At 40.3% G+C, this 20895-nt stretch overlaps 1 protein-coding gene across 1 annotated transcript in view; it reads left to right on the top strand.

Annotated features, from left to right (window-relative positions):
* The window catches only part of LOC120026739 (zinc finger protein ZFPM2-like), a 96635-nt gene that overhangs the window by 45872 nt on the left and 29868 nt on the right, over positions 1-20895 (top strand). The window contains exon 3 of the mRNA XM_038971461.1: positions 10646-10745. Coding sequence (XP_038827389.1) covers positions 10646-10745 — 100 coding nt within the window. The remainder of the gene's footprint in view (positions 1-10645; positions 10746-20895) is intronic.

Genomic DNA, 20895 nt, shown 5'->3' with positions numbered 1-20895 from the left:
AGGATTCTTCCAGACGTGACGCTTGTCATTCAGGCCAAAGAGTTCAATCTTGGTTTCATCATACCAGAGAATCTTGTTTCGCACGGTCTGAGAGTCTTTAGGTGCCTTTTGGCCAACTCCAAGAGGGCTGTCATGTGGAGTGGCTTCTGTCTGGCCACTTTACCATAAAGGCCTGATTGTTGGAGCGCTGCAGATATGGTTGTCCTTCTCCACAGAGGAACTCTAGAGTTCTGTCAGAGTGACCATCAGGTTCTTGGTCAGCTCCCTGACCAAGGCCGTTCTCCCCCGATTGCTCAGTTTGACCTGGCGGCCAGCTCTAGCAAGAATCTTTGTGGTTCCAAACTTTTTCTCTGACATGCACTGTCAACTGTGGGACCTTATATAGACAGGTGTGTGTCTTTACAAATCATGTCCAATCAAATCAATTTACCATAGGTGGACTCCAAGTTGTAGAAACATCGCAAGGATGATCAATGGAAACATGATGCACCTGAGCTCTATTTCAAGTCTCATAGCAAATGGGACTGAATACTTATTTACATAAGGTATTTATGGTTTTTACTTTTTAATACATTTGCAAACATTTCTAAAAACCTGTTTTTGCTTTGTCATTCAGGGGATTGTGTGTAGATTGCTGAGAAAAAAATTGATTTAATCCATTTAGAATAAGGCTGTAACATAACAAAATGTGAAAAATTCAAAGGGTCTGAATACTTTAAGAAGGCACTGCATGTTGCAAAGAACTTCCCAATGACATCAGATATTTCAATATTTTCAGGAACTAGGAGACAATCGTTGTGGCCTCTATCATTCCACCAACTTACTTACGTTTTTTTGATTCCTGTGAAGTTAGAGAATGTTTGCTTGTGTTTGTTTCTGAGAGAGACACAATTGGCAAGCAAGGAATGTGTGTGTGTGTCTTTTTGTGTCTTTTTGTGTGTGCACGCATGTGTACCCACGTGTGCATGTGTGTGTAATCTGCGCCTGTGGCAGGTTCCCCTCTCTGAAGCGCGGTGGTATCGCTAGCCCATTGTTGTCTCTGCTGTCAGAGCAGGGAGAGGCCGATGCAGCCTGTGCTGGCCTGATAAGGAAAAGAGGATTCAGCCTGGCTGGGAAGAGCAGAATCAGTGGGACTTGAGAGGAGAGTGGACTACAGTGGAGCTCTCCGTCTTGCTCTCTCTCTCATATCCCCACTCAGTCACAGTCACGTGGACACATATCTGGAATGTTGGGCTTACATGTCCTGTCCAAGATGTCTTTGAAAGATTCCTTTGATGAAGACATTGGGATGTGCCCCCTGTTTTAAAGTCCAACTAATTCTTTGAAATTCATTGAAATTGTTGGATTTTGAATACACATAGTATAACTCTCAAGTTTATACTATTCTAATTCAACATTATCTGACCAGTGAAAATGTGCAATACTGCGTTAGCCATCAAGTTCCAGAGATAGTCAGGGATACTCAATACAAATGTGAACAGCAACAGTCCATCAGCTTTGGAGGTCTATCCTGTGAGGATGATGCTGCAGTATCCCAAGCTCTTTAGACTCCTCTGTGATAAAGAGATCATGAACGCCTGAACAGTCTCCAATGATCATAGATGCTTTTCTTCTACACTCTCGCCTCCCTTGCTTATCTTACCAGCCACTAGACAGGCTGACTTTTCTCCAGGTGAAGTATTTGGTATTTTATTTATTAGGATCCCCATGAGCAGCAGCTACTCTTCCTGGGGTCCACACAAAACATGAAACATTACATAATACAGAACATGAATAGACAAGAACAGAACTACATTAATGGAAAACGTCACACATAGCCTACATATCAATACATACACACAAAATATCTAGGTCAAATAGGGGATAGGCGTTGTGCTGTGAGGTGTTGCTTTATCTGTTTTTTGAAACCAGGTTAGCTGTTCACTTGAGCAATCTGAGATGGGAGTTCCGTGCAATCATTGCACTATATAATACTGTACATTTCCTTGAATTTTTTCTGGATTTGGGGACTGTGAAAAGACCCCTGGTGGCATGTCATGTGGGCAAAGTGTGTGTGTCAGAGCTGTGTGTATGTTGACTATGCAAACAAGTTGACATTTTCAGCACATTAATCTTTTGTATAAAAAGAAGAAGTAATGCAGTCAGTCTCTCCTCTGCTTTTGGCCAAGAGAGCTTGGCATGCATATTATTAGCCCTCTGATTAGAGTGAAGATGTCACGTTCCTGACCTGTTTTCCATTGTTTTTGTATGTGTTTAGTTGGTCAGGGCGTGAGTTGGGGTGGGCATTCTATGTTATGTGTTTCTATGTTGGGTTAAATGTGTTGCCTGATATGGTTCTCAATTAGAGGCAGGTGTTTGACGTTTCCTCTGATTGAGAACCATATTAAGGTAGGCTGTTCTCACTGTTTGTTTGTGGGTGATTGTCTTCCGTGTTTGTGTTCGTCACCACACGGGACTGTTTCGTTTGTTTAGTCTGTTCCTGTTCGTGTGTTCTTCGTGTTATGTAAGTTCTCATGTTCAGGTCTGTTTAATGTCGTTTGTTGTTTTATAGTTTATTCAAGTGTATTTCGTGTCAGTGTTCGTCTTGCCAATTAAATTCATTATGTATTCATCACCCGCTGCGCCTTGGTCCACTCATTGTCCTCAAGACGATCGTTACAGAAGAGCAAGATGTGCCGCTCGGTTCTGGGCCAGCTGCAGTTTTTCTAGGTCCTTTTTTGCAGAACCTGACCATATGACAGGGCAATAATCAAGATAAGATAAAACTAGTGTCATGATGTTCGTAATAATGGTCGGACCAAGACACAGCGCGATATGAGTTCCACATACTTATTTAAAAAGTGAAACTTAGAAAACCAAAAAACAATAAAGAATGAACGAACCGTGACGACAATGCAGTGCTAACAGGCAACTAAACATAAACAATATCCCATAACCCACAGGTGGAGAAAATGCTACTTAAGTATGATCCCCAATTAGAGACAACGATAACCAGCTGCCTCTAATTGGGAATCATACAAATCACCAACATAGAAAATAAACCTAGAACCCCACATAGAAAATATAAACTAGAACAACCCCCCAGTCACGCCCTGACCTACTCTACCATAGAAAATAAAAGCTTTCTATGGTCAGGACGTAACAGCTAGAGCCTGCAGGACTTACTTCGTGGAGTGTGATATCAAAAAAGCAGAGCATCTCTTTATCACGGTGTCACGCCCTGACCTTAGAGATCCTTTAAATTCTCTATTTGGTTAGGTCAGGGTGTGACTAGGGTGGGTAATCTATGTTTTCAATTTCTTTGTTGGCCAGGTATGGTTCCCAATCAGAGGCAACTGTCTATTGCTGTCTCTGATTGGGGATCATACTTAGGCAGCTTCTTTCCACCTGTAGTTTGTGGGATCTTGTTATTGGTACTGCGCTGTTTATCCCTACTAGACGTTACGTTTTTTTATATATTTTTTTTTTCCAGTGTTCATTTAATAAATTATAATGTACGCCTACCACGCTGCACCTTGGTCCGATCCTTCCATCGACGAACGTAACACACGGTCAGACTTCTACCCATCTTTACCACAATTTAATAAATACTGTATGTTTTGACAATGACAGTTTTACAATCCAAGGTAACACCAAGTAATTCAGTCTCCTCAACTTGCTCAAAAGCCACATGATTTATTATAAGATTCAGCTGAGGTCTAGATCTTAGGGAATTATTTACCAAATGTACCAAATAAAATGCTCTTAGTTTTATAGATATTCAGGACTTGTTTTTTACCGCCACCCATTCTAAAACAGACTTCAACTCTTTGTTTTGGGTTGCAGTGATTTCATTAGCTGTGGTTGCTGACGCGTATAGGGTTGAACCATCAGCATACATAGATACACAGGCTTTGTTTAATGCCAGTGGCAGGCCATTAGTAAAAATAGAAAAGAGTAGAGGGACAAGAGAACTGCCCCGTGGTAACCCACACTTTACATGTTTAACATTAGAGAAGCTTCCATTAAAGAAAACCCTCTATGTTCTATTAGATAGAAAGCTTATCATAAATGTATTTTCATCATCAGTCATTTGTCAGTGCAGTACATGTTGAGTGCTCTTCTCTATAAGCATGCTGAAAGTATGTTGTTAATTTGTTTGAGCAGATACAATGCTCTTTTTCTGCAAACATATTTTTTGGGGCAGCAAGCTGATTGGTCGGCTGTTAGAACCAGTAAAGGGTGCTTTACCATTCTTGGGTAGTGGAATGACTGACCTCTCTCCAGGTTTGAGAAGCAACATTTTTCTACACTCAAATACAAAATACGACAAATAGGAGTGGAAATATTGTTCGCTACAATCCTCAGTAGCTTTCATCTAAGTTGACAATACCAGGTGGTTTCTCATTATTGATGGTCAACAAAACTTTTTCCACCTCACCCAGACTTACTTTACATAATTTAAATTTAGAATGCTTTTCTTCCATTAGTAGGTTTTTTATGCATGAATATGATGGCTCACAGCTTGTTGTTGGCATTTCCTTCTTTGCCAATGAAATAGCCATTAAAGTAAATGGCAACATCAAAAGGTTTTGTGATAAATGCGCCATCTGATTCAATGAAAAATGGAGTTGAATTGGTCTTTCTGCCAATCATTTCATTCTTCTTATTATTTTTGTTCAGTTTAGTCACATGATTTACAGTAAGTTTGCCAATCAGAAGTGCAGCCAGACTTATTCACCACTCCTTTTACAGTTTCTGAAATAGGTACATGCTTATCAATAACTGGAAGAAACAATTTCATAAACACATCAAGTACAGCGTCTGGATGCTCATAATTACACACATCAGACCAACAAATATTTTTTGTATCTTCAACATAAGGAATCAGTACAAAACGTTGTGTATCATCTCTTATATACTATTTTAGGCCCAGCCTTTGGAACTTTGGCTTTTCCAGATATGGCCACTATATTATGATCAGTACATCCAGTGGGTATGGATACAGCTTTAGAGCAGAGTTCTGCAGCATTGATTCAAATCTGATCAATGTGCCTCCCAAGTGGAGCGTGTGTGTGTGTGTGTGTGGGGGGGGGGGGGGGGGGGGGGTTGTCATCATAATGGGTCCCATGTCGTCCAAAAAGTTAAACTTTTGACTCATCTCTCCATCGAACATTCTTCCAAGAGTCTTGATAAAACATCCAGGTGCTTCCAGGCGGTTTTTCGCAAACTTCAGTCAATGAGAACGAGATGGGTTCCATTAAATCTGGCGAAAACCAAACACTGAATTTCACAGTGAGAACCTCATGCCAACGATGCATTGCTACCTAAGGACCTGGATAACTTTCCTCAATAGAAGGAACAATGAATTCTGCTCTGTATCAGAGAATTCTACAAGAGAATGTCAGGCCATGTGTCTGTCAGCTGAAGTGCAGCTGGGTCATGAAGCAAGACAGTGATCCAAAACACAATCAACTCTACATCATCTCTTATATACTATTTTAGGCCCAGCCTTTGGAACTTTGGCTTTTCCAGATATGGCCACTATTTCAATAGAACAGCTTTTCAGAGAATTTCAAAACAACAAACCGAGTTCTCCCTCATTACGCGTTCAGCACGCTTCACCTCTCATAAAATAGAAAGAGAAACATGGAAGACCTGTGCCCTGGGAGGAACATGGAAGACCTGTGCCCTGTTGTCGTGAAGAAAATGGAACCGTGATGCTGTTTCTCTGGATATGTGGTGAGAAGCTAAAACGACGTGAAGTCAGCACAACCTCATTCCAAAAAAACAGCCCGGTCTGACCATGAGGTGGCAAGCCCCTGCTGATGCTGAGGCCTGATAATTATCCCACACCCCACTCACCTGCCTCACCCCTGCCTCTCATCTCCCCACCCGGTGCTGTGTCAGGGCCCTAAAACAAAGCCCTGTCAAATTAGAAAAAACAAGTGACTTAGGAGATAAGGAGAAGAAAGTGGCAGCATTCCGCAGAAATGCAGATATCAAGACATCGTCCGCTGGGCTATTTCAGGCTTTTATTTTTTTATTTTTTTATTTCATCTTTATTTAATCATGTAGGCCAGTTGAGAACAAGTTCTCGTTTACAACTGCGACCTGGCCAAGATAAAGCAAAGCAGTGCGACAAAAACAACAACACAGAGTTACACATGGGATAAACAAACATACAGTCAATAACACAATAGAACATCTGTATACAGTGTGTGCAAATGAAGTAAGGAGGTAAGGCAATAAATAGGCCATAGTGGCGAAGTAATTACAATTTAGTAATTAACACGAGTGAGTGATAGATGTGCAGATGAGGATGTGCAAGTAGAAATACTGGTGTGCAAAAGAGCAGAAAAACAAAAACAAATACGGGGATGAGGTAGGTAGTTTGATGGGCTATTTACAGATGGGCTGTGTACTGTACAGCTGCAGCGATCGGTAAGCTGCTCTGACAGCTGATGCTTAAAGTTAGCGAGGGAGATATAAGTCTCCAGCTTCAGTGATTTTTGCAATTCGTTCCAGTCATTTGCAGCAGAGAACTGGAAGGAAAGGCGTCCATAGGTGTTGGCTTTGGGGATGACCATTGAAATATACCTGCTGGAGCGTGTGCTACGGGTGGGTGTTGCTATGGTGACCAGTGAGCTGAGATAAGGCGGAGCTTTACCTAGCAAAGACTTATAGATGACCTGGAGCCAATGGGTGTGGCGACGAATATGTAGCGATGACCAGCCAACGAGAGCATACAGGTCGCAGTGGTGGGTAGTATATGGGGCTTTGGTGACAAAACGGATGGCACTGTGATAGACTGCATCCAATTTGCTGAGTAGAGTGTTGGAAGATATTTTGTAAATGACATTGCCAAAGTCAAGAATTGGTAGGATGGTCAGTTTTACGAGGGTATGTTTGGCAACATGAGTGAAGGATGCTTTGTTGCGAAATAGGAAGCCAATTCTAGCTTTAATTTCGGATTGGAGATGCTTAATATGAGTTTGGAAGGAGATTTTACAGTCTAGCCAGACACCTAGGTATTTATAGTTGTCCACATATTCTAAGTCAGATCTGTCCAGAGTAGTGATGCTAGTCGGGCGGGCAGGTGCGGGCAGCGATCGGTTGAAGAGCATGCATTTAGTTTTACTAGCATTTAAGAGCAGTTGGAGGCCATGGAAGGAGTGTTGTATGGCATTGAAGCTCGTTTGGAGGTTTGTTAACACAGTGTCCAAAGAAGGACCAGATGTGTACAGAATGGTGTCGTCTGCGTAAAGGTGGATCAAATAATCACCCGCAGCGAGAGCGACATCATTGATATATACAGAGAAAAGAGTCAGCCTGAGAATTGAACCCTGTGGCACCCCCCTAGAGAATGCTAGAGGTCCGGACAACAGGCCCTCCGATTTGACACACTGAACTCTATCTGAGAAGTAGTTAGTGAACCAGGCGAGGCAGTCATTAGAGAAACCAAGGCTGATAAGATTGTGGTGACTGACAGAGTCGAAAGCCTTGGCCAGGTCGATGAAGACGGCTGCACAGTACTGTCTTTTATCGATGGCGGTTATGTTATCATTTAGGACCTTGAGCGTGGCTGAGGTGCACCCGTGACCAGGCTAATTAAAGACTAACTGCTATGATGAAAAAAAAAACTTTTGAGAATAAATGTAGAGAGCTCTTTCATTCATGGTTGAATATAGCCAAATCTTATATAATCCTTATATAATCCTAAAAATAATCCTTTTGGGACACTATAATTCATAGGATTTTGTGTATGGCTATTATCGATATGATAGATCTTGCTCATCTTATTGTCTAAAGTGGACGGCTATCTGCAGATTCATGTCATCAACTAATGACATGCAAATGTATGCATACATACAGCACAATTAGACACTTAAACCTACAGTCTGGGTTCTGGGAATGTGTTTAATGATCATTTAAATTCTTGATATATACAGTTTTGTTATTTTTCGAATCCCAGCTTTAAAATCGGTTGGATCTGGGCTTTATGGGAACAGACCCCTTCTTCCTTCTTCTTGAAGCAGTAATTGATGGTGTACCAGCCTATTGTTGAACATGAGGTAGAGAGAGAGCAGCTCACAGAGATACATTGGAACTGATATCCTGACCTGACCCAATCACTGTGATCCTAATTTAGTGGTTGAAAGTTCACATTAGTTTGAACAACAGTCAGCCAAAGTCTAGAAAAACAAAAAATCTATGAGGTGTATATTATAATGTGAGTCGACTGGTTATATAGATTTTCATTTAACGATGAGGTTCCTAAAACCATGGCAAAGGCTGCATCTGAAATTGCACCCTCTTCCATAGAGATACATTAAAATGTTGTTGATTTTTAATTGCATACATTATTACATATACACATTCACCATTCCCTTATCAAAAGATGTGTACTATTGTAATGGGTGCGTGCTGGTGGCAGGGAAGTCAGGCTCAGGAGAGTGAACTTGGTATAAACGGAGCAGTTTAATAAATGCTGAAAAAAACTCAGAACCAAATATATACAAATAATAAATAAATGTACAAAACCCGTATCACACCAAACACATGACTTGCACTAACATACAACAAACAATCACAGACAAAGACATGAGGGGAAACAGAGGGTTAAATACACAACATGTAATGATGGGATTGAAACCAGGTGTGATGTAAGACAAGACAAAATCATTGGAAAATATAAAATGGATCAGTGATGGCTAGAAGGACGGTGACGTCGACTGCCGAACACCGCCAGAACAAGGAGAGGGACCAACTTCGGCGGAAGTCGTGACAACTATATAGGAAATAGACCATTTCGGATACACTCAGTCTCTACGGTAAGTAAGATTGGATATACAGTAGATCAAATCAAATCCAACTTTATTTGTCACATGCGCCGAATACAACAAGTGTAGACCTTACCGTAAAGTGCTTACTTACAAGCCCTTATCCAACAGTGCAGTTCAAGAAGAGTTAAGAAAATATTTACCAACTAAACTAAAGTAAAAAATTATAAAAAGTAACACAATAACATAACAATAACAAGGCTATATACAGGGGGCACCTGTTCTGTTGGTGCATTGAAAACCGCAACAGCTCTATATTATCCGTGTCGTCATTCAGCCACGACTCGGTGAAACATAAGATATTACAGTTCTTAATGTCCCGTTGGTAATTGTAGGTCATGAATTGTATTTTCCAATGATTGCATGTTAGCAAGTAGAATTGATGGCAGTGGTAGTTTACTCGCTCGCCTACGGATTCTCAAAAGGCAGCCCAATCTACGTCTTCTTTTCCTCCGTCTTTTCTTCACGCAAATTACGGGGATCTGGGCCTATTCCCGGGAGAGCAATATATCTTTCTCGTCAGACTCGTTAAAGGAAAAAGCTTCTTCCAGTTTGTGGTGAGTGATCCCAGTTCTGATGTCCAAAAGTTATTTTCGATCATAAGAGACGGTGGCAGCAACATTATGTACAAAATAAGTAAAAAAATCTGTTACAAACAATGCAAAGAAATTAACAAATAGCACAATCGGTTACGGGCATGTAAAACGTCAGCCATCCTCAGCCTAGTATTGCTTTGCGTTGGACTTGTAACCGAAAGGTTGCAAGATCGAATCCCTGAGATGACAAGGTAAAAATCTGTCGTTCTGCCCCTGAACAAGGCTGGTAACCCACTGTCCTAGGCGGTCATTGAAAATAAGAATTTGTTCTTAACTGACTTGCCTAGTTAAGTAAAGGTAAAATACAATTTTAAAATTGCTGTTGAGCTCAGTGGAGAGGGTCAACTTGTTTCAGATTAGGAACACTTATATTTAGTCAGAGAATAATGTGTCAAGCAGTGGTATTCTGTCTCTCTGTCTCTCAGAAAGCATATTAAACCACTTTTTATGAGAAATTACATATCATACCTGAACTAGGCAGGAAGTGAAATATAGTCCAAGATCATCATTTACCCCTGCATTGTGATGTGTAGCCCTTGGTCATTCTTTTGAAATGCACAACAATTCTTTAGATTCTTTCCCATCCACGCCAGTCTTTCAGGAAGCTGCGGTGATCGCAACGATAGTACAATGTGTCTAAAGATCATGTCTAAAGCAGCACACACACGATAACGTACGTATTATACACACACATAGACATGGATTTAGTACTGTAGATATGTGGAAGTGGTGGAGTAGGGGCCTGAGGGCACACAGTGTGTTGTGAAATCTGTGAATGTATTGTAATGTTTTGAAAACTGTATTAACTGCCTTAATTTTGCTGGACCTCAGGAAGAGTAGCTGCTGCCTTGGCAGCAGAAAATGGGGATCCATAATAAATACAAATACAAATTCTCCTCAGGACTCCAAAGCCCCCTGAAGTGCAAGATCAGAAGAGCCCGTAACAATTATCACTTTGTTTATAGAGATGGATGGATGGATGGAGGATCGATTTGAGTGGCGGCCTCGGCCTGGCCTGTGCCCCATAACACACTCCCCATCACACACACTCTCCTTCAATCTCACTCTCAGGTCAACTGTGAAAAAGGCTATGAAAACTCACTTTACATAAGAGTGACAGGCCTGATTGATGAATGAGTGTGAGTGATCACAGACTGTTAGACAGCAAAATACTAATGTACCACCACCGTCTTTCCTGTCCTACAGAGCGCTCTGTCTCCAAAGCAGCCTGTCCCCGTGGTTCTGACTGGCGGTCCCAGGTGGCTTCAGGATGTGACCTGGCTGGCAGCAGAAGATGGCAAGAGCAATTGTGTTGTGTACAGCATAGGTACGTACCCTATTTGTCCTTTCACTAACACTGTATTATTGGGAACAAGTCCCCCTCGTAAAGGTGTCTATTGACCTGAAGGGAACTTACTGCTTTAGTATATGCTAGAATGGAAAATCTTGTCTTTAAAACCAACTGTAGCAATCAAATCCCCTGGAGACTGAGGGAGCAGGGATGTGTCTTTGTAGTTTTTTTAGAGCGATTTCTCTATAGGCTAGTACCTGAGAGCTATTATCCCTCCCTTGGTTGGGGTTTGTTTGTTAGTGTTGAGCCACTTTGAGTTGTTTTATTCAGCTGTACAATTTGTCACGAGATTGTCAATCCCAATGATGATAACAATCACTATAGCTTTGACCAATTCCCCCTAGGTTGTAAAACTAGGGTTAATAAGAATTAGGCAAAGTCCCAGATTTCTGCAAAAAGTTGTTTCTTTATTCACGAGAACGTTCTAAAGTCAACCGAAATGTGAACAGTCTTTATAACCCCCTCTACGCGCACACACACACGCACGCACGCACGCACGCACGCACGCACGCACGCACGCACGCACACACATACAGTTTTATCACTTTTCTAACGGCAGATTCTCGCCGTTCTCTCCTTTCCTCCCTAGGACAGAGAGGCCTTGGAAGGACCCTCCTGTTGTCAGCTTTTTCAGAGTTATCATGTGTAGTCTTCCAGCCTCTGTTTTCTCAACCATACATTTCTCCCTCTTAAACCTCTCTGCGATATGTGGGACGCAAATTCAAACAACAGAAATCTCATAATTAAAATTCCTCAAACATACAAGTATTATACACTATTTTAAAGATAAACTTCTTGTTAATCCAGCCACAGTTTCAGATTTCAAAAAAGTTTTAAGTTGAAAGCACACCATGCAGTATGTTAGTTCAGCACCTAGCCACAGAAAACCATACAGCCATTTTCCAACCAAGGAGAGTTGTCACAAAAAGCAGAAATTAAGTTAAAATGAATCACTAACCTTTGATGATCTTCATCTGATGGCACTCCCAGGTCTCCATGTTAGACAATAAATGTTTGTTTTGTTCGGTAAAGTTCATATTTATATCCAAAAATCTGAGTTTAGGCGGGACGCTACTGTCTCACTTGGCCAAAAGCCAGAGAAAATGCAGCGCGCCAAATTCTAATTAATTACTATAAAAATCAAACTTTCATTAAATCATAACATGAAAGATACCGAATTAAAGCTACACGTGTTGTGAATCCAGCCAACATGTCAGAATTCAAATAGGCTTTTCGGCGAAAGCATACGGCACTATTATCTGAGCATAGCACCATAGTAAACAAAAGAGAGAAAACATTTCAACCCTGCAGGCGCGACACAAAATGCAGAAATAAAAATATAATTCATGCCTTACCTTTGACGAGCTTCTGTTGTTGGCACTCAAATATGTCCCATAAACATCACAAATGGTCCTTTTGTTTGATTAATTCCGTCAATATATATCCAAAATGTCCATTTATTTGGCGCGTTTGATCCAGAAAAACACCGGTTCCAACTTGCGCAACGTGACGGCAAAATATCTCAAAAGTTACCTGTAAACTTTGCCAAAACATTTCAAACTACTTTTGTAATACAACTTTAGGTATTTTTTTAAGTAAATAATCGATAAAATTGAAGACGGGATGATGTGTTCAATACAGGAAGAAAACAAACTCAAGCATGCTTTCTGGTCTTGCGCCTCTATCAAACAGTACACATGAAGTGACACTTTTTCAAGTAATTCGTACCTTTATGCAATACTTCCCTCGCTCCGGATTGCAGTCAAAAACCCTCACCTTTACTATACTCCATCTGTTTTTATATTGGGAGTGTGGATTTACATAGTCTTCCCTCTCTGTGTGAGCTATGACCTGATTCCATGAGTTACACGGGGATCTACACAGATATCTTCTCCATGAAGTCAGAGTCCTCGACTGCCAGGAGGTTAGGGACCCTATTTGGTCTACATAGAACTCAATTGAGACATCCTTCCCCAACTCTACTCTCACTTCCTTTTTATCCAGATTAAGTGACCTCTGGTATCTTGGTAATGCTAAATCCTCTTCTTCCACATTATGGGTCAAGTTACCACCTTCTGCCTTCTCGAGTGGTTCATTATGTATTAGGAATATGGTTCCCACAATTAGACAGCTCAGACCGATCAGTACTCCTGTAAAGCCTCGACTAGAATACAGTATATACATGGGTAAAACAGTATGCAAACATTAAAGTGAGACCAGTTTACAGGGTTGAGTATCGAGTGGTAGGCAGCTAGTAACAGTGTCTAAAGTTCAGGGCAGGGTTCCGGCTGGAGGCCAGCGAGTGGTGACTATTTAACAGTCTGATGGCCTGCAGATAGAAGCTGTTTTTCCAGCTTTGATGCACCTGTACTGTCTTCGCCTTCTAGATGGTAGCGGGATGAACAGGCCGTGGCTCGAGTGGCTGAGGTCCTTGATGATCTTCTTGGCCGTCCTGTGACACCAGGTGCTGTAGAGGGCAGGCAGTATGGTGATACATTGGGCTGACCGCACCACCATCTAACAGTCACCTCAGGGTGCCGCAGGGTGCCTCACATAATTGAATGCATGGTATGGTATGTCAGAGGAAAATAACGAAATGGATGAGATTATTCAACTCTGCTGGATGTTTTCGGGAGGTCAAGTCAAATCAAATCAAATCAAATCACATTTTATTTGTCACATACACATGTCGGAACTAGAAGCACAAGCATTTCGCTACACTTTTCGGGAGGACTGATGACGCAAAGCATGGTCTGATAAACGCTGGACGAGACAACAAAACTTAAGTCCCTATCGTACCCTAGTCCCTGATGCTCATAGACGGTTGTTAGGACTAGTTTAGATTGTTCATTAGATTGTAGCTAGGCCCCAGTTGTTGCACTTAGATGTATCATCTCTCTCTCCCATCTCCCCCCTCATTCCCCTTCTCTCTGACGGATATGTAACAGCCTTATGGAAGTTGGTTGCTCTGAGGGAACGTAATGGAAATATGCAGTCGGGACGCAGCAGGGTTACACTGGGGCCAATGGCAGAAAAATGTCTGCTGTTACAATGGAAAGAAAGAAATTGGTAATGGCTTATCAGTACAGTTCCTGTACAGTTCCAGCACGCCCAAATCAAAATACAAAATCGGGAATATTAAACATTCATGAAAATACAAGTGTCATACATGATTCTTTAGCTTAGAATCTTGGTAATCGAACTGCGTTGTCAGATTTCAAAAAGGCTTTATGGCAAAAGCATAGCATTTGATTGTCTGAGGACAGCGCCTAACATTAGCATATTTTCCAAACCAGGACAGGCGTCACAGAATAACAAATAGCGATAAAATAAATCACCCACTTTTGAAGATCTTTCTCTATTTGCAATCCCAAGGGTCCCAGCTACACAATGAATTGTCGTTTTGTTCGATAAAGACCTTCTTTATATCCCAAAAATGCTGTTTAGTTGAATTCAATAATCAAGTTCTTCAACATGCACACAAAGGATTCCAAAAAGTGACCAGCAAAGTTCGTCCAAACGAGTCAAACAGTGTGTTACCATGGATCATTTAGCTATTTGATTTGAAATTGTAGGTCCACTTGGTCCAAAAAATATATACATTACCAATCAAAAGTTTGGACACACCTCCTCATTCAAGAGTTTTTCTTAATTTTTTACTATTTTCTACATTGTAGAATAATAGTGAAGACATTAAAACTATGAAATAACACAAATGGAGTCATGTAGTAACCAAAAAAGTGTTAACCTTTCTAGGACACAAGTTCTGCTAGCGGAACCCCACCACAACATTCCGCTGAAAAGGCAGCGCGGGAAATTAAAAAATATATTTTTTAAATATGTAACTTTCACACATTACCAAGTCCAATACAGCAAATGAAAGATACACATCTTGTTAACCTCTCTTGGGCACGTGAGACGGTAGCGTCCCACCTCTTCAACAGCCAGTGAAACTGCTGGGCGCCAAATTCAAATACAGAAATACTCATTATAAAAATTCAGAAAAAAAAACATATTTTACATAGGTTTAAAGATTAACTTTTTGTGAATCCAACCACAGTGTCAGATTTAAAAAATGCTTTACGGCGAAAGCATACATTACGATTATGAGAACATAGCCCACAAGACAAATCATTACAAACAGTAGCCAGCCAGATAGAACCGTTACACAATTTAGAAATAGAGATAAAATGAATCCCTTACCTTTGATGATATTCATATGGTTGCACTCAGCAGACATTCATTTACTGAATAATTGTTCATCTTGTTCGATAAAGTCTCTTTATACCCAAAAACCTCAGTTTTGTTTGTGCTTTTTCTTCAGTAATCCACAGGCTCAAACGCAGTCAAAACAGGAAGACAAAAAAATCCAAATTGTATCCATAAAGTTAATAGAAACATGTCAAACGATGTTTATATTCAAACCTCAGGTTGTTTTTAGTCTAAATAATCGATACTATTTCAACAGGACAATAACGTTGTCAATATAAAATGTAAACAAGAAACGCACTCTCTCGGTTGTGCGCAAGAAAAAGCTCTGTGAAACTTTAGGGTCCACTCATTCAGACTGCTCTTACTTCCTCATTTTTCAGAATACAAGACTGAAACACTTTCTAAAGACTGTTGACATCTAGTGGAAGGCATAGAAACTGCAAGTTGAGTCCTAAGTCAAGGGATACGGGATACTGTAATGGCATTGAATAGAAAACTACAAACCCCCCAAAAAACTACTTCCTGAATTTATTTTTCTCAGGTTTTCGCCTGCCAAATCAGTTCTGTTAAACTCACAGACACTATTTTAACAGTTTTGGAAACTTTAGAGTGTTGTCTATCCAAATCTACCAGTTATATGCATATCATATCTTCTGGGCCTGAGAAACAGGTTGTTTAATTTGGGCATGCATTTCATCCAAAATTCCGAATGCTGCCCCCTACCCTAGAGAAGTTAATCTACCCATCGTGTCCGATTTAAAAAATGCTTTACAGCGAAAACACAACATATGATTATGTTAGATCACCACCAACTCCAAAAAACACACAGCCATTTTCCCAGCCAAAGATAGGAGTCACAAAAAGCAGAAATAGAGATAAAATGAATCACTAACCTTTGATGATCTTCATCAGATGACACTCATAGGACATCATGTTACACAATACATGTATGTTTTGTTCGATAATGTGCATATTTATATCCAGAAATCTCAGTTTATATTGGCGCCATGTTCAGAAATGCCTCCAAAATATCCGGAGAAATTGCAGAGAGCCACATCAAATAACAGAAATACTCATCATAAACTTTGATGAAAGATACATGTTTTACATATAATTAAATATACACTTGTTCTTAATGCAACCGCTGTGTCAGATTTAAAAAAATCTTTACGGAAAAAGCACACCATGCAATAATCTGAGACGGCGCTCAGATATAAACAACATTTCTCTGCCATGTTGGAGTCAACAGAAATACGAAATTACATGATAAATATTCCCTTACCTTTGATGATCTTCATCAGAATGCACTCCCAGGAATCCTAGTTCCACAATAAATTGTTGTTTTGTTCGATACTGTCCATTATTCATGTCCATGTAGCTACTTTTGTTAGCGTGTTTAGTATACACATCCAAACGCTCGTGCAGGTCCAGGTGAATGTCGGACGAAAACTTCAAGAAGTTATATTACAGGTCGAATAAACTTGACAAACTAACTATAGAATCAATCTTTCGGATGTTCTTATCCTTAATATTCAATAACGTTCCAACCGGAGAATTCCTTTGTGTCTGTGGAAATAATGGAACGCAAGTTGATATCATTTGGAATGCGCGTGACCAGGACCTGGCTCTCTGCCAGACCAATGACTTAAACAGCCCCCATTTGGATCAACATCACAGTAGAAGCTTCATTTAACGTTCTACAGACTGTTGACATCTAGTGGAAGGCGTAGGGAGTGCAAACAGATCCATATCCCACAGGGATTTCAATAGGCGATGAGTTGAAAATCCACCAGCCTCAGAATTCTCACTTCCTGTTTGGATTTTTTCTCAGGTTTTTGCCTGCCATATGAGTTCTGTTATACTCACAGACATCATTCAAACAGTTTTAGAAACCTCAGAGTGTTTTCTATCCAATAGTAATAATAATATGCATATATTAGCATCTGGGACAGAGTAGGAGGCAGTTCACTTTGGGCACGCTATTCATCCAAAGTGAAAATGCTGCCCCCTGTCCCTAAAAAGTTAAACAAATCAAAATATATTTTTGCTTTGATGAGAGCTTTGCTTACCTTCAGACGAGTCCCGGACCACTTGATATCGCTATCTTAAAACTGACGGATTTTGATGGGGATTTATTTATTATGTTACTTAGATTGATGCATGGGTGTGTCAATAGAATCTTAAGGATGCTGTGCTTTGTCTTTTATTATAGAACATGCATATCCCTCTTTTTAGTGTTCCAGATCATTGCTCCTTACCTCAAAATAGCAATTTTTTTTACGCCATAAAATATTTATGCATGCATGAATATGCTACAGTACCACCATGTCACGTTCCTGACCTTATTTCCTTTGTTTCGTCTTTGTTTAGTTGGTCAGGACGTGAGCTGGGTGGGCATTCTATGTTTTGTGTTTCTATGTTGGGTTTGTTGTTTGGCCTAATATGGTTCTCAATCAGAGGCAGGTGTTTGTCATTGTCTCTGATTGGGAACCATATTAAGGTTGCCTGTTTTCACTGTTTGTTTGTGGGTGATTGTTTCCTGTCTTTGTGTTCTGCACCAGATAGGACTGTCTCGGTTTTCACGTTTGTTATTTTGTATTTTGTATAGTGTTCACGTTATCGTCTTTTTGTTATTAAACATGTTGAACACTAGCCGCGCTGCAGTTTGGTCCTCCTCTCCTTCATCCCAGGAAGAAAGCCGTTACACACCTCTTCTGTTTAAAATATGAAAAACAAAAACATAAGGGTTATTTTTACACAAACATCATGATTTACATGTGCCACATGTACCTTAATTTGATCATAGTGTTACTGGTTACACTAACCAAAGACTTAGAGCCAGGGCTACGTTCTTGCTGTAATCAAGCAGGAGCCAGGGCTTATACAGTAACTAGATGCAATAGATCAAATCATGTATCCTCTACCAACAGCCAACTGTACAACCTTCTGCACTAACCGTGGCCCCAGAGAAGTATAGTACAGTATACCGACACCCCTGAGAGTAAACCTGGCCAGTCTCTGATTGACTGTAAATGATCAGAACAGAGATCATCCTGCCTGTCTGCCTAATAATAACAACATTTGCATGAAATATCTATCTTGTGACATCATCATCCCTGCAGTCTGCTCTGCATCTCCTTGTTATGTATGAGTTTTGGTTGGCAGGGGGATGAGCCAGGAAAAGCCCGTCTCTGATTAGCACCACTGAATATGTGAGCTGTGGTAGTACCTATCAGCAGCCTGCTTTTAAGAATTTCCCTTACATCCGCAGTACATTTTTTATACCAGCTTTTAAGTGACAAGCAATCATGTCTGTTAGGACTCAATTTACAAAGTCGACGCTAGCATCATACACCTGTGAGGCACCATGCGGAGTGCTGGTTGAGTATCATGTCATGTGACTTAATTAATTGCACACTCTTCCATGGAAATTAGGTGGATACCTGTCAGAAATTTCCCAGCATGAATGCCTCACACATGATACTCATTCAAACAGTAGCTCAGAATAACTTCAATCAAGTCTTGAATTTTTCCTAAGGAAAATGTTTGCCTTCAAGTTTTTCTCCCTTCCATGAAAAAGCCTCTGTTGTTGGAAAAAATGTGATTCCGCCAAAAATGGAGTGAGAGGGAAGTGAGGTTGGAAGGGTTCATGCAGCTCAGCCGCACTCTCTACATATTCATATTCCTCAGCAGCTGTGTTATCACTTTAAAGCCTTTCTAATTACAACAACAAGACAAAAACTCCTTTGGATTCAGTCCAGACTTGCTAAATAATAAAATAAGCGTTGATTCTCTCGCTCCCTGTCTTTCTCCCTCTTAATCTCCACAAAGCACCTTGGAGCCCACTCACCCAAATACATGCCAATGAATGCGGAAGTGCCATTTGGAGATGCAGGTGTCACATTTGATAAGAAACTTCTGTATTAAATATGCCTGGGCTAATGAGGCATGGGGCTAGCCTGTAAGGGTTGGAACCATTGGAACCAATGGCAGCGGGGATTGTTTGCGGATAACATCCTGCGCTGCGCCAACATTACAAATTCTATCATTAAAAAAACAGAACAGCCCGAGTCTTGATCATAGGGAGGGTCTGGATTTTTGTGTTAAGTGAGAGACATTGCTTTCCACTACGGAACACTTGGGGGGTTCAGGGTGGGAAGACTGGAGGATGATAATAGGGTGGATAATCTGCTCATATTTATATTGCTCTTTGTGAGGGTTTTATACTGATTCCATATGTTAGTTGTAATTTAAGCAGAAAAACTGAGGAAAGCTTTGTATTGTTATTTATTTACCATTGTTTTGAAAAATAAAAGCAGGAATGAAGAACTTTTCAGTGGAGTGTTCTGACCAACTTTTTAAAGAACATCCAAAGGTAAAAAAAAAACAGGTAATTGTTCTCTCATTATTTGTTACTCTACCAATATACCATTTCATATGTGTATATAATGTATTCTAATCAAGGTCATCCTATTCAACTATTGCTGTACATATACACTTCTATCCTACTGCTGTACATATATTCTTCTGTCCTAAGTATTCTTCAGATGTACTACATATTCTATCCACATACTGTCCATAATGTGTATACATCCCAGCACACATATACACTACCGTTCAAAAGTTTGGGGTCACTTAGAAATGTCCTTGTTTTTGAAAGAGAAGCACATTTTTTGTTCATTAAAATAACATCAAATTGATCAGATATACAGTGTAGACATTGCTAATGTTGTGAATGACTATTGTAGCTGGAAACGGCAGATTTTTCATGGAATATCTACATAGGCGTACAGAGGCCCATTATCAGCAACCATCACTCCTGTGTTCCAATGGCACTTTGTGTTAGCTAATCCAAGTTTATCATTTTAAAAGGCTAATTGATCATTAGAAAACCCTTTTACAATTATGTTAGCACAGCTGAAAACTGTAGTGCTGATTTAAGAAGCAATAAAACTGGCCTTCTTTAGACTAGTTGAGTATCTGGAGTATCAGCATTTGTGGGTTTGATTACAGGCTCAAAATGACCAGAAACAAAGACCTGAAGATCTGGTACAACGCTGTGTACTACTCCCTTCACAGAACAGCGCAAATTCTCTCTAACCAGAATTGAAAGAGGAGTGGCAGGCCCCAGTGCACAACTGAGCAAGAGGACAAGTACATTAGAGTGTCTAGTTTGAGAAACAGACGCCTCACAAGTTCTCAACTGGCAGCTTCATTAAATAGTACCCGCAAAACATCAGTCTCAACGTCATCAGTGAAGGGGCAACTCTGGGATGCTGGCGTTCTAGGAAGAGTTCCTCTGTCCAGTGTCTGTGTTCTTTTGCCCATCTTAATCTTTTATTTTTATTGGCAAGTCTGAGATATGGCTTTTTCTTTGCAACTCTGCCTACAAGGCCAGCATGCCGGAGTCGCCTCTTCACTGTTGACATTGAGAAAAACAAGGACATTTCTAAGTGACCCCACACTTTTGAAAGGTAGTGTTAATACAGTACCAGTCAAAAGTTTGGACACACCTACTCATTCAAGGGTTTTTCTTTATTTTTTACTATTTTCTACACTGTAGAATAATAGTGAAGACATCAAAACTATGAAATAACACAAACGGAATCCTGTAGTAACCAAAAAAGTGTTAAACAAATCATAATATATATTATATTTTAAATTCTTCAAAGTAGTCACCCTTTGCCTTGATGACAGCTTTGCACACTCTTTGTATTCTCTTCGATTCCGTTTTTCGGCACAATTTGGTGAAAGCGCCCAAACTTTCAGAAAGCCTGGGAGTCCCATCACTGCTGAATTACACCAGTGATTCAGGGTGCTATTCCAATAAAATGTATTGTGAACTTTTAATAGCCTTTCTGCTGTGTGTGTGTGTGTCTGTCTGTGTGGACAGATGGCATAGTTCAACTGACAC

The sequence above is a fragment of the Salvelinus namaycush genome, chromosome 32 (genome assembly GCF_016432855.1).
Source record: "Salvelinus namaycush isolate Seneca chromosome 32, SaNama_1.0, whole genome shotgun sequence".
NCBI classification, from domain to species: Eukaryota; Metazoa; Chordata; class Actinopteri; order Salmoniformes; family Salmonidae; genus Salvelinus; species Salvelinus namaycush.
The sequence above is the reverse complement of the archived record's forward strand: the minus strand, read 5'-3'. Positions and strand labels throughout refer to the sequence as shown.